The sequence below is a fragment of the Mustelus asterias genome, chromosome 24 (genome assembly GCF_964213995.1).
Source record: "Mustelus asterias chromosome 24, sMusAst1.hap1.1, whole genome shotgun sequence".
NCBI lineage: Eukaryota > Metazoa > Chordata > Chondrichthyes > Carcharhiniformes > Triakidae > Mustelus > Mustelus asterias.
In genome coordinates this window covers 2,668,972-2,681,925 of record NC_135824.1, presented here as the reverse complement: position 1 = coordinate 2,681,925, position 12,954 = coordinate 2,668,972, and the positions used below count along the sequence as shown (strand labels likewise).

The 12,954-nt window shown below is 43.9% G+C and overlaps 1 protein-coding gene across 1 annotated transcript; it reads left to right on the top strand.

Moving 5' to 3' along the window:
- Positions 1-2,458: 2,458 nt before the first annotated feature.
- Positions 2,459-12,954, top strand: ankrd34c (ankyrin repeat domain 34C). The gene is made up of 2 exons (XM_078241004.1): positions 2,459-2,475; positions 11,297-12,954. The coding sequence occupies exon 2, from the start codon at positions 11,344-11,346 to the stop codon at positions 12,952-12,954; it is 1,611 nt and encodes a 536-aa protein (XP_078097130.1). The 5' UTR covers positions 2,459-2,475; positions 11,297-11,343.

Here is a 12,954-nt window from a genome sequence, read left to right as displayed (position 1 = left end):
TTGTACATTTCTGAGCTGAACTGATGCTCTATGACTGAACAACACAAATCCAAAGCACTGTTGAGAATTGGTCAATCAACTTGATCACTAACAAGACCTAAATTCTGAGATCCTTCCAGCTCCAGCCAACATTGAAGGACATTTCCCCAATGAGAGCGATGGTCACAGCTGAACTGCTGGTTCGAAGTTTAACACTGCTCTGTGTTAGTAAACTGTTGGGCTTCGCTCAGTAAATCTTCAGCAGTATGGTTTTAGGGGCCCTTTTGTGTGGCCTTTGTCCAACCTGCTTCTGAACTGTGCGTGAAGAGGAGAGTGTCTCGCGAGGACAGAGTGTGCACCATGCAGCAGACAAATTCTAACGTGGATTGGAAACTCTAACAATTGGATTATCAGACTGACCAAAGCAAAGCAAGAGTGTTAGTCAAGGCACTGAGAGAAAAATCTTCTCATTTTGATTAACTAGTGGCCAGGTCAGAGAATTCCACCTGGGTTTTCTATTCAAATAGCTGGACTGGGATTTGACTCCCAATACCTAACGATTCAGAGGCAAGTGTGCTACCCACAGAACCACAACTGATTCCTGACCAAGATCCATCTAGGTCACCTTCTACCACCCTGGTTGTCACATGACACAACAATAATGGGCGGCACAGTGGCACAGTGGTTAGCACTGCTGCCTCACAGCTCCGGGGGCCCCGAGTTCAATTCCTGACTTGGGTGACTGTCTGTGTAGAGTTTGCAAATTCTCCCCATATCTGCATGGATTTCCTCCGGGTGCTCTGGTTTCCTCCCACGGTCCAAAGAACAAAGAAAATTACAGCACAGGAACAGGCCCTTTGGCTCTCCAAGCCTGCACCGACCATGCTCCCCTTCTGAACTAAAACCCCCTACCTTTCCGGGGACCATATCCCTCTATTCCCATCCTACTCAAAGATATGCAGGTTAGCTGAATTGGCTATGCTAAAATGACCCTTAGTGGCCCAAGATGTGTAGGTCAGATGAATTAACCATGGGAAATGTGTGAGGTTACAGAGATTGGGTGGGGGAAGAGGGCCTGGGTAAGATACTCTGTCAGTGTCAGTGCAAGCTCGATGGGCTGAATGGCCTCTTCTGCACTGTAAGGGATCTGTGATAATGGAGTTAAGACCATAAGGGGCAGCATGGTAGCACAGTGGTCAGCACTGCTGCTTCACAGCTCCAAGGACCTGGGTTCGAATCCCAGCTCGGGTCACTGTCTGTGTGGAGTTTGCATATTCTCCCTGTGTCTGCGTGGGTTTCCTCCGGATGCTCTGGTTTCCTCCCACAGTCCAAAGATGTGCGGGTTAGGTTGATTGGCTATGCTAAATTGACCCTTAGTGTCCCAGGGTGCCTAGGTTAGAGGGGTTAGTGGGTAAATATGTAGGGATATGGGGATAGGGCCTGGGTGGGATTGTGGTTGGTGCAGACCCGATGGGCTGAATGGCCTCTTTCTGCACTATAGGATTCTATAAGATGGAGGAGCAGAAGTAGGCCATTCGGCCCATCGAGTCTATTCTGCCATTCAATGAGAATGAGCTCCATTCAGTGAGCTGTTGACCAATCACAGCAATCCACCCTTTGTTAATGAGTCTACAATAGATTCGGACAGGAACTGAGGAAATGGGTGCACAGTTTGGGAAACTGTAGCTCCAACTTCACCTGTGCCTCTCACAGTGACCACAGGTCATGTCTCAAATCAAACAGTGCATTCTATCCCAATAACTACCTGAAGTCATGGAGAATTGGGATGGAAAGTATCCTGAGGCTTTTTAGAACTATTTCTCCTGAATAATCAGTGGCTTCCGGCCAGACCATTACAATTTTCCAAAGTTTCATTGGTGTTTTTAACTCAAGCCCTGAGCTATCATTATTAGCAGCCCCTCCCTCTGCAAACACAAGCAGAACAGGGCTGCTTCCATCTTTCTAACAGGAGAGTTTTTAACATTAGGGAGTTAGTTGAGGAGTTAGTGCGGGGGGGGGGGGGGGTGGGTGGATTACTTTCCACACTGGTTACGTGGTTATTTTGGGGATGACGTTAGAGACGTGCACGTAATCGTGTTTCTTCCAACAAATGAAAAAAAAAGGTTATTTATAAACTCGCTCTCTCCATCTGAGCTTAGCCCCAAACACTGAGCAACCTGTGCGGCAGTGCTGGGAGATTAGACAAGCGAGGCATTGCCACTCTCTGCCCCATCCACTGAACTCCACACCACTGATATCAGAATAATGTCTCAGTTAGAGTTGCGAATGTAATTCTGCATTACAGGTTCAGCCTTTCCTCTCTGGTTCCTGCTGCAGTTAGGAAAGAAATCGACTCCTCCTTGCTTTATTTGGGGGATTTTTTTTTTTAAATCACAAAATTTTAAAGAGGTTGAGTGACTTGTGTTGGTTGCAGACACTGCAAGAGGCAGAATGATGTGTCAAAGCCTGCAGAGGGGTCCAGCTCATTGCAAAACGGTAAGATTGCTTATTCCTTCATGTCTCTTTCTTTAGATTTGGGAGTTTTATTACAAGATGGAAAGAGAGGGTCAATTGTAAATGTTTAAAGAAAAGTAAAATCTGTGTGCAATCTCGAAATGTTGCATCCCCTGTTGGTTAAATGAATTGCTGTATAGCTTGTTGTTATGTACATACATTGAGACTGAATCCCCCCTCTCCCACCCGCTCCCTTCCCTGGGGTATCGCAGAGTTCAGGGATATCGCTGCATTTCGCTACACGCCTGATTTTAACTCTTATTTTCTTTAATCCGAGAGGGTTACATTTCTGTCACTTTCAAATATCTTCACTGGTGTGCAGCCCAGTATTCGGCTAGGGGATGCCGGACATTTATTGAAAAAGCCCAATGTTGTAAAAAGAAAACCCCAATTTGTTGTGTTGTTTATAACCTGCAGTGGGAGATTTCACCAGGGTCGCCCAGAATGAAGGCAGCCTTCACAACCAGGGGTTTGAGCCGCTGTTTTTGGACTGCAGGTGGGAAGATCCTATAACTGGGAGGGGAAGGGGTCCAGGAACCCCCCTCCCACCCGGATCCTTCTCCAGCCTCTCTCCCCCATTAAGGTTCCCATGCAGCGCTCTCCGCGTCTTCTGCACTTCCTGAGCCCCCGGCAAGTGGAGGCTGGTGGTTCCCGTCTTCCTGGGTTCCTCTAACACTAACCCCCATCCCCCAGACACCGCCATCTGAGCTCGGAGCTGCAGATGTCCGGAATCTCCTGCAGGGATTACCCCCCATTTACCTGTTGAGTTCACCAGTTGTAGAAGAATCGCCGGTTTTTGTACATCAGAGGGGAAATATATTCACAAATGATAAACTGAGTTTGAGCAACGCGAAGGGCGGTGAATAGAGAGATTCCTTTGGACAGGAACGCAGGGGGACAGAAAGGAGAGGCAGAGAGAGAAAGACAGAAGAGATGATAAACACAAGAGGGAGAGAGAGATGAGACACAGAGGGAGAGAGGAGGAGACACAGAGGGAGCGAGAGAGATGGACACACACACACACACACAGAGGGAGACAGACACACACGCAGAGGGAGAGAGATGGAGGCGCAGAGAGGGAGAGGCACAGAGGGAGAGGTTGGAAATACAAGAGTTGAATATAAAACAGGAAATGCTCAAAATTCTCAGGCGCCGGGGTGGGGCAGGATTAACGTTTCAGAGTTTAATGTGTGTGGAGAGCTTGGGGGGGGGGGGGGGGGGGTGGGCAATGAGAGAAAGAGACATGCCTTCTCTGTGTGCCCAGACTAAGAGAGAGAGAGAGAGATTGTGAAAGATGTACAGAGAGTGGGAGGGAGAGCGATGGAAATGTTAAACACAGCAAGATACTGCGGATGCTGGAACCCTCAATAACAGAAATACTCAGCAAGTCGGGCAACATCTGTGGAGAGAAAAACAGGATTAACGATTCAGGAAAGTGTTAGGGCACACCGTTAATAGGGTTAATGTGACAGCATTGAATGGGCTGCCGGATCAGCACCATGGACAGCGAGTTTATTCCAATGTGCTCTCTCATTTATTGTCTATTGCTGTCTGTCACTGTGTGTCCGTCTACCTGTCTCTGTCTCCTGTCTGCCTCGATTTGTCTCGCTATGTGTTTCACTGTCTGCCTTTGTTTCTATCTCTGTCTCATTCTCTTATTTCTTTTTCTCCCAAGCCATTCCAATTCTTCCCTTACTCCCAGTCTGTTCACTGACCCGAAACCTTTTCACACTCTCACCCTCAGTGATATTCACATTGGAAAAAGACAGCGCCTTCATTTCTTCCGTATTTGCATTTCCATGGTGTAAATCTGAATAATTTGCATAATATTAGTGCTTTAGTTCAATGTAGATTTATGCAATTAATATTCATCATTGTTATAAACGTTACAATCCCAGTTTTTGTTCTAAGAATTAAATACAGCCCTAACCCTCCTGGGTTATTGTAATATCCTGTTATTAAAAGTGAATATTTATTTAATTAGTATAAATTCAATACTTCCGTTCAAATCAAAATGTGTAGGTAAGTCCAACCAATTATTTAGTTTATCAATTAATGGATATCAGAGAGGGATTTGTTCTTTACAAAAACAATTTGCATTTATATAGCAACATGTCCCAAAGTGTTCCCCAAAGTGGGGAGGGGTGAGAATAGGGTTCCAGCAGGAGCAGGGCGATGGGGTAAACCTTAAGGACACTTTCACAGGAGTAAAGAGATGTAGCAATATGGGGAGGTTGAGAATAAAATGAAAGGAATGGAACTTTGAGGTCACTGAAATCTCTCAGTGACTGAGAGAGTAACCAGGGCAATCTGGAGCAGGTCATAGTGGAACTGGGGAGTGTGGTCAGTAAGGGATTTGTAAATCAGGACAAGAATTCAGAAATCAATGCAATGAGAGACCTGAATCAGTGACTGGAATATATTCCAGAACAGTTCAATCCACATCCAACAGTGTTAATTAACCTCTAATCCGAAACTGATTGTTAATCATAAATCTCCACATGAAGTAGTTTGATATTTGCTGCAGTCGTAATTCAGTGACTTGTTTTAAATATTTATCATGTTAATTGCCAAACCAGCTCCAAATATATTTACTTATTGTGTGATGTGCAAAAATGTCTCACACAAGCATATTGTCAGATAAATCTTCATTATTATAATGAATCTCAGAAGCATCCAACAGTCAAAGTATAATCACTAACCTATTCTGAGCCCTGATTTTGGAGGAGTTTTTTTTTTAGGTCACACATACAATTGTGCCATCTACTGCCCAAAAACAGTAAACCCCCTCATCATAAAAGATCACAGAATTTTGACTGCGGCTTTTTGAAGATTTAGGAGTGTCTGTACATAAAAAAGACTTGCATTTATATAGCGCTTTTCATAACCACTGGATATCTCAAAGCGCTTTAAACACAATTACGCATTTTTGAAATGTAATCACTGTTGTAGGAAATGCAGCAGCCAATTTACGCACAGCAAACTCCCACAAATTTGATAATGAACAGATAATCTGAATTTTTTGTGATATTGACTGAGGGATAAATATGGGCTAGGACATTAGGGAAAATTGTCCTGCTCATCTTCAAAGTAGGACTTTTCTCATCCACCCAAGTGAACAGAGTTCACATCTCACACAATTCTCTGACCTCGCCCACAGCTGAGATTATCCAGTCCTGCTGCAGTAAATGGAAATTTGGGGAGGCAATGGCCTAGTGGTATTATCGCTAGACTATTCATCGAGAAACTCAGCTACTTTCTGGGGACCCGGATTCGAATCCTGCCACGGCAGATGGTGGAATTTGAATTCAATAAAAAAAAAATCTGGAATTAAGAATCTGCTGATGGTCATGAAACCATTGTTGATTGTCAGAAAAACCCATCTGGTTCACTAATGTCCCTTAGGGAAGGAAATCTGCCATCCTTACCTGGTCTGGCCTACATGTGACTCCAGAGCCACAGCAATGTGGTTGACTCTCAGCTGCCCTGGGTGACTAGGGATGGGCAATAAATGCTGGCCAGCCAGCCTTGACCCACAAATGAATATTTAAAAAATTTAGTTGAGCGCCCAATTCTCCATTCTCGCTGGCAGCAATGGCGGAGCGTAAACGGCTGGAGAATTTAGACCAACATCTCTAACAGTGCAGCACTCCCTCTGTGCTGCACTGGAGTGTCATGGGTGTGATTATACACTGAAAATAATCATATTGGGGTGACATATAATTTTAAGCTGACAGAAGCCACTGCTACTGAAGGCAATATGCTTCCTGTTGGGTATGTGGTGTCTGCCTCCAAGTACGTACAGCAGAAGTGAGTCACCTGATTCGAGGGACAAATAGGAACTGAGAGTGAGTGGTCACACCAGAGAGAGAGAGTCCTCTCTTGGGCACTATGTTGTAAATATGTAGAACTGGGCTCTGCCCCTGGATGGCCTTCGTGCTGCATAAACTCCTGCCCCTGAGATTCTCTTATCAATAAATACCTTTTGTCCCTAACAGACTCTGAAATCACTTGACGTCGCCATAACAGCCCCAAAAGTAACAAAGGGTCAAAAAGGTTCCAGCTAAAATCCCAAAGCCTGGGAAAAGCACAGACAGACATAAATGGCAGCTGTGGCAGTTAAAAACCTGACACTTCTAGCTTTTGCATTCGGTGTAACATTGTTGAGGGACAGTACAGGCTAGATTCAGGAACAAGCACTCCCGTCTATCCCAACCAGAGCGAACCAATAAAGGTGGAGCAAAGACCAATCATTTGGCTTTCCAGCAGAAGTGCACGAGCACTTTTGCTCATGAATTTCATCGCCAACACATACTGAACTGCCCAAAGATCAATGAGTCACTCTCTCCAGATGATTCAGCTGCCAATTCCTGTAGGTTTGTGAAAACAGAATTCGTTAGATGGCATTGTCCAAGAATGACTGGAAAATATAGTCCAATTACCAAACACATTTCCTTTCATTTCTGTAACTAATGACTTAACTTTGTACTTCCTTCATTTGAGGCCATCACAACTAAGAGAAACAGTTCAATCAAAGTCCCAAACTATTTTGCAATACAGCTACCTCACTCAGTCACTGAGCTCTTTAAGCACCAACCTGGTTCTCATTCCAACCAGAATAAGACATCTTAGGAACAGTCACCAAGCTGCTGGTTGTTGAATCTGATTAACAAAATCCACAAATAAGTGAAAAAAACTCATCCTTTAGTGTGTATGAAACCTTACTCCAGAGTGGGGGAATGAACTGAAGCTCTGGATTTATTCCAGCTCTGGTGATTTGCTTCACCAGAACCTTCCCAAGTCTGTAGAAAATGGATCAGTCTGTTTTCATGCAGCTGAGAGATCCAGCAATTGTTTGCCTACCACCCGATGTTTATGTGTTGGCAGAGACTTCAGCTGATTTTTTAAGTATCTTAATTCTGCTCCTTTTACAAGATTTCTTGTATTCCCAGGAATGCACTGAATCCCATCTTTAGGAGGCTACTGTTCCCTATACTGCATCAGTGGGTCATTATTCACAGCACCATTAACATAGGGAGGACTAAAAGGATAGCTCTTTCAAAGAGCTAACAGAAGCATGATGGGCCAAATGGCCTCATCATATCATTCTATGTGAATATCCCAAAAGAAAGGGCAGGATGAAAAGGGACACAGTAGGAATTTTCACAGTAACTTCATTGCAGTGTTAATGTAAGCCTACTTGTGACACTAATAAATAAACTTAAAACTTAACTGGGAGAGAAGTTATAGGAGAAAACCAAAGGTATAGTCCAAAGAGATGAAGCTAAGATAGTTATTAGGTTGGAAAATGGATACATTGGGAGTGTGGAGCCCAGTCACCAAAGGATTTGCAGTTAAGGGTGATCGTTTTTAAACATAAGTGGGTTTGGACAGCCTCTGAAAGTCCAACTTTCAGAACAATACTCATCTTGTTGGGGTCTCTGTACAATTGGACAAGTTGGACAATGCTAGCAGCATCCTTCATTACGTTTCCCGTTGCCTGCCAGAGTGAGACCAATAATTAGTGCTAAATTATTTCATTGGAATAAATAAATTCTTAAACATGGAAATTGCTCCACAGTTATACTGGAAGCACTGATTCCAGACTGGTTGGTATACACGAATATTCCACTAATACTAAGTACTCATCCAGAAGTCTTTTAAGAGACTTCTGGATGAGTACATGGGATTTAATGGGATTGAGGGCTATAGATAGGCCTAAAGGTGGGGATGTGATCGGCGCAACTTGTGGGCCGAAGGGCCTGTTTGTGCTGTGGCTTTCTATGTTCTATAATACACCCAAGCTCATCCAAATCTCCACTGCCTGTATACTAACTCCATCCATCCATCCTTCATACACTGGAGGCCAGTCTGGCTATGCCTCCATTATAAAATTATTTCTGTTCAAGTTTTTTAAAAATTCATTTGTGGGACATGGGCGTCGCTGGCTGGCCAGCATTTATTGCCCATTCCTAGTTGCCCGAGGGCAGTTGAGAGTCATCCACGTTGCTGTGGCTCTGGAATCACATGTAGGCCAGACTGGGTAAGGACAGCAGATTTCCTTTCCTAAAAAAAGGACATTAGTGAACCAGATGGGTTTCTGACAATCGACAATGGTTTCACGGTCATCAGTAGATTCTTAATTTCAGATTTTAAAAAAAAAAAAATCGAATTCAAATTCCACCACCTGGGATTCAAACCCGGGTCCCCAGAACATTAACCGAGTTTCTGGATTAATAGTCTAGCGATAATACCACTAGGCCATCACCTCCCTCAAATCCCTCCATGGCCCCAGCACCCCCCACACCCTCCCACACTAGCCCCTACAAGCCTCCAAGATCTCTGCTCTTGTCCATCACCCACTTCCTTCACTCCATCATGGGCGGCTGTGCCTTTGACCGTCTTTGAGTCCACTCCCAGGAACTCACTCCATAAACTTCTCTGCCGCGTTCTCTTTAAGTCCAGCCTGAAAACACTGTCTTTTGGCCAAGCCCCACCATCTCATTCTTTGACTTGGTGTCACTTTTATTGTCTGATTACACTTCTCTGAAATGCATTGGATCATTTTCCAATCTTGGAGATGCAAGTTGTAGTTATTGTTGCCAGAATGCCAGCTAAACCTCATGCTGAATTTAATCACAAAAGGCTCCATATCTGGACATCAGTGAAAGATTTCAGTCAATACTAAGACAGTGTGTATGTGTGTGGGGTGGGGGGGGGGGGGGGGGGGAGGAAACAGAGTAGGTATAAATGGGTCTTTTTTGATTGGCAGATGTGACAAGTGGTGATCTACAGGGATCAGGGATATTAATTATTTGGATGAAGATATAGTTGGTAAATTTTTCAGCAACAAAAATATAGATAGGAAAGTAAATTGTGAAGTGGACACAAGGAGTCTATAAAGGGACATTGATTGGTTAAGTGAGTGGGCAAAAATATGACAAATAGAATATAATGTGGGCAAATGTGAAATTGTCCATTTTGGTAGGAAGAATAAAAGAAAAAAGATTATTATCTAAATGGTAAAAGATTGCAGAGCTCTGGGATACAGAGGGATCTGGGTGTCCTAGTGCATGAATCACAAAAGGCTGGTATACAAGTACAGCGAGTAATTAAGAAAGCTAATAGAATGTTATTGTTTATTGTGAGGAGAATTGATTACAAAAGTAGGGAGGTTATGCTTCAGTTATACAGGGAATTGGTGGGACCACATTTGGAGTATCGTTTACAGTATTAGTCTCCTTATTTAAGGAAAGATCTAAGTGTATTAGAAACAGTTCAGTGAATGTTTACTGGACTAATACCAGGAATGATGGGTTGTCTTATAAGGCAAGGTTGGAGAAGTTACGTTTGTATAGACTAGAGTTTGTAAGAATAAGAGGTGACTTGATTGAAACCTTTAAGATCCTGAAATTACTCCAGAGTTATACGGGAAGCACTGATTTCAGGTTGGTATACACTGTAGTATTCCATTAATACACCCAAGCTCATCCAAAACTCCACTGCCTGTATCCTAACTCCATCCATCCATCCTTCATACACTGGAGGCCAGTCTGGCTATTCTTCCATTATAAAATTATTATTTCTGTTCAAATCCCTGTGGTTCCAGCTCCCTCTCCCCCACATAAACACCATCTTGCACTAGCCCCTACAACCCTCCGAGATCTCTGCTCTTGTCCATCACCCACTTCCTTCACTCCACTGTGGATGTGGAGAGGATATTTCCTCTTGCCAGAGAAGTTAGAACCAGGGGTCACTGTTTAAATGTAAGGGCTTACTCATTTAAGACAGGGTTGAGGAGAAACGTCTTCTCTCAGAGGGTCGTGAGTCTCTGAAACTCTCTTTCTTAAACGTCTTTGAATATTTTTAAGGCAGAGCTAGATAGATTCTCGATGAATGGCGGGTGGGTGGGGAAAAAGAGTTATCAGACGTTAAGCAGGAATGTGGAGTTCAGGTTACAATCAGAATAGCCATGATCATATTGAATGGTGGAGCAGGCTCAAAGGGCCGAATGGCCTACTCCTGCTCCAAATTCATATGTTCGTACAATTGCTGTCAAATGCAATAATTCTTTAAGGACCATCCATTGACAATGTCCCATCATAATTTCCAATGTATTTTCCCAACTCACCTCAGCCAATTCCCCCTTATACTATTTAATTTCCTTTGTTCAAATTCAACAGCTTGGTTTCAGATTGAATTTTCAAATATCATGTGAAATTCTAGCATATTATGGTCACTCATCCCTAAAGGTTCTTTTACAGCAAGATTATGTTCAGTGGTCATTAAAAACAGAGAAAGTGTCTTTATAAAGCACCTTCCACAACTTCAGGCCATTGCAAAGAACTTTACAGCCATTGAAGTACTTTTGTTCTGATGTAGAGTCACTGGTGTAACAGAGGAAATGAGACAGCTAATTTGTGCACAGCAAGCTCCCATAAACAACAATGTGATAATGACCAGATAATCTGCTTTTAAGGGATGCTGGCAGAGGGATAAATATTGGGTCCAGAACAGTGAGGAGAATTCACCTTTGAAGTAGTATCATGGGATCATTTATATCCACTTGGGAGGAGCAGATGCGGTTTGACAACACATCCTAAACATGGCACCATCAACAGTGCAGCCCTCCATCAATACTGCACCAAACGCAAAAACAGCAATGCAGCTGTACCCTGACAGGCTTATAAACTGTACAATTTGTAACTCTAAGCAGACAAAGTGATATAGCTTTTGTGTATTGAGGAAATTAATATTTAGCTGTAGAAAATACGATTGATTTTGCCTTTACCATTCAATACAGATTCTCAAGTCTGTCCCGCTTCTAAAGGGGCTAGAATAACAGTCATTATGGATGATACTATTGAACTGCGGACTGATGGGAATTCTCTACTAAAGGCAGTTTGGTTGGGAAGGTTGAGATTAACAAGACTTTTGTTGGAGGGTGGAGCGTACATAAATGAAAGCAATGAAAGAGGAGAGACCCCCCTCATGGTGGCATGTATGACCAGGCACGTCGACCAACAGAGTGTGAGCAAAGCCAAGATGGTGAAGTACCTGCTGGAAAATCAGGCAGACCCGAACATTCAAGACAAGTCTGGCAAAACAGCGTTAATGCACGCCTGCATTGAACGAGCTGGAGAGGAAGCTGTGTCCCTGTTACTCACCAATGGAGCAGATCCGAGCTTGGAGGATCATTCCGGTGCTTCTGCCTTGGTTTATGCCATTAACACAGATGACAAAGAGGTCCTAAAAAGTCTACTAAATGCCTGCAAAGCCAAAGGGAAGGAGGTGATAATAATAACAACTGATAAATCTCCTTCTGGTACAAAGACAACAAAACAGTATCTAAATGTGCCACCTTCACCAGAACTGGAGGAAAGACACACTCCTATCTGTATGTCCCCATCTGATATTGAACTCAAGACATCTCTGACTCCATCTCCCACAGATGAACAGGAAAATGAAAAATCCTTTAATTTCCAAATCATGTCGCATCAGACTGGAAACTACACCGGCAAAACCCACAATGACCCTGGCTCTCCAACCAGAAAAGTCAATCCTAAAAGAATTGGGACTCGTTTGCCCCAACTGAAGCGACTCCAATCGGAGCCCTGGGGTTTGATTGCACCGTCTGTCTTAGCTGCTTCAGCCTATCAGGAAGAGTGCAAAAGACTTAGTTCAGATGACGAGGTGATCCAGGGAATCAATGGGTTAGCCCTGCCCAAACGCACCAACTTGTCCAGAACAAACAGTGTTGAAAGCAAAGATCCATCTACCTTCCCATTTGTGGGTGATTCAACTTCTCGAACTCCCTCCACATCTGCACCGGTCTCCCGAAAGCAATCTTATGAGAAAAGCCAAACTCAGCATCAGCCTTTAGCTCGGAGAAGCACCTTGCCTTCGGAGCAAGATACTGTTAGCAGCTTCGCTTCCACGGGCCCGGCGAGCTTGCGAGACACTGTCCATCGCAGAAGATTAGGCAATGACCACTACGATTCAGACTCCCAGCTGTACTCGGACTCGGTCTCCAATCCATTTGATTCTGGAAAAATCACTTTCGAAAGAAAGAAACACAACACGTCTCCGCTGACACTATTAACCAGCTCCCGAGAGTCACTGGACAGCATCTCCAGCACATCCCCCAGTTCTGTGCGACGCAGACCTCCTGGTTTACTGGAAAGGAGAGGTTCTGGGACTCTCCTGCTCGATCATATCTCCCACACAAGGCCAGGACATCTCCCCCCATTGAACGTCAATCCCAATCCACCCATCCCTGACATAGGGTGCAACAGCAAACCTTCATCTCCTCTGACCATGTGTCTGAAATCTATGGTTCCCATGGCACCATCTTCACCAAAGCGAAACGACATGAAAGCCAAAAAGAAGCTCGTGAGAAGGCACTCTATGCAAGTGGAGCAAATGAAACAGCTTTCTGATTTTGAAGAGTTGAATACTTAA

Bases quoted from the DNA above. Each gene is read 5' to 3' on its own strand.
- ankrd34c (XM_078241004.1), top strand. From the start codon at position 11,344: ATGGATGATACTATTGAACTGCGGACTGATGGGAATTCTCTACTAAAG.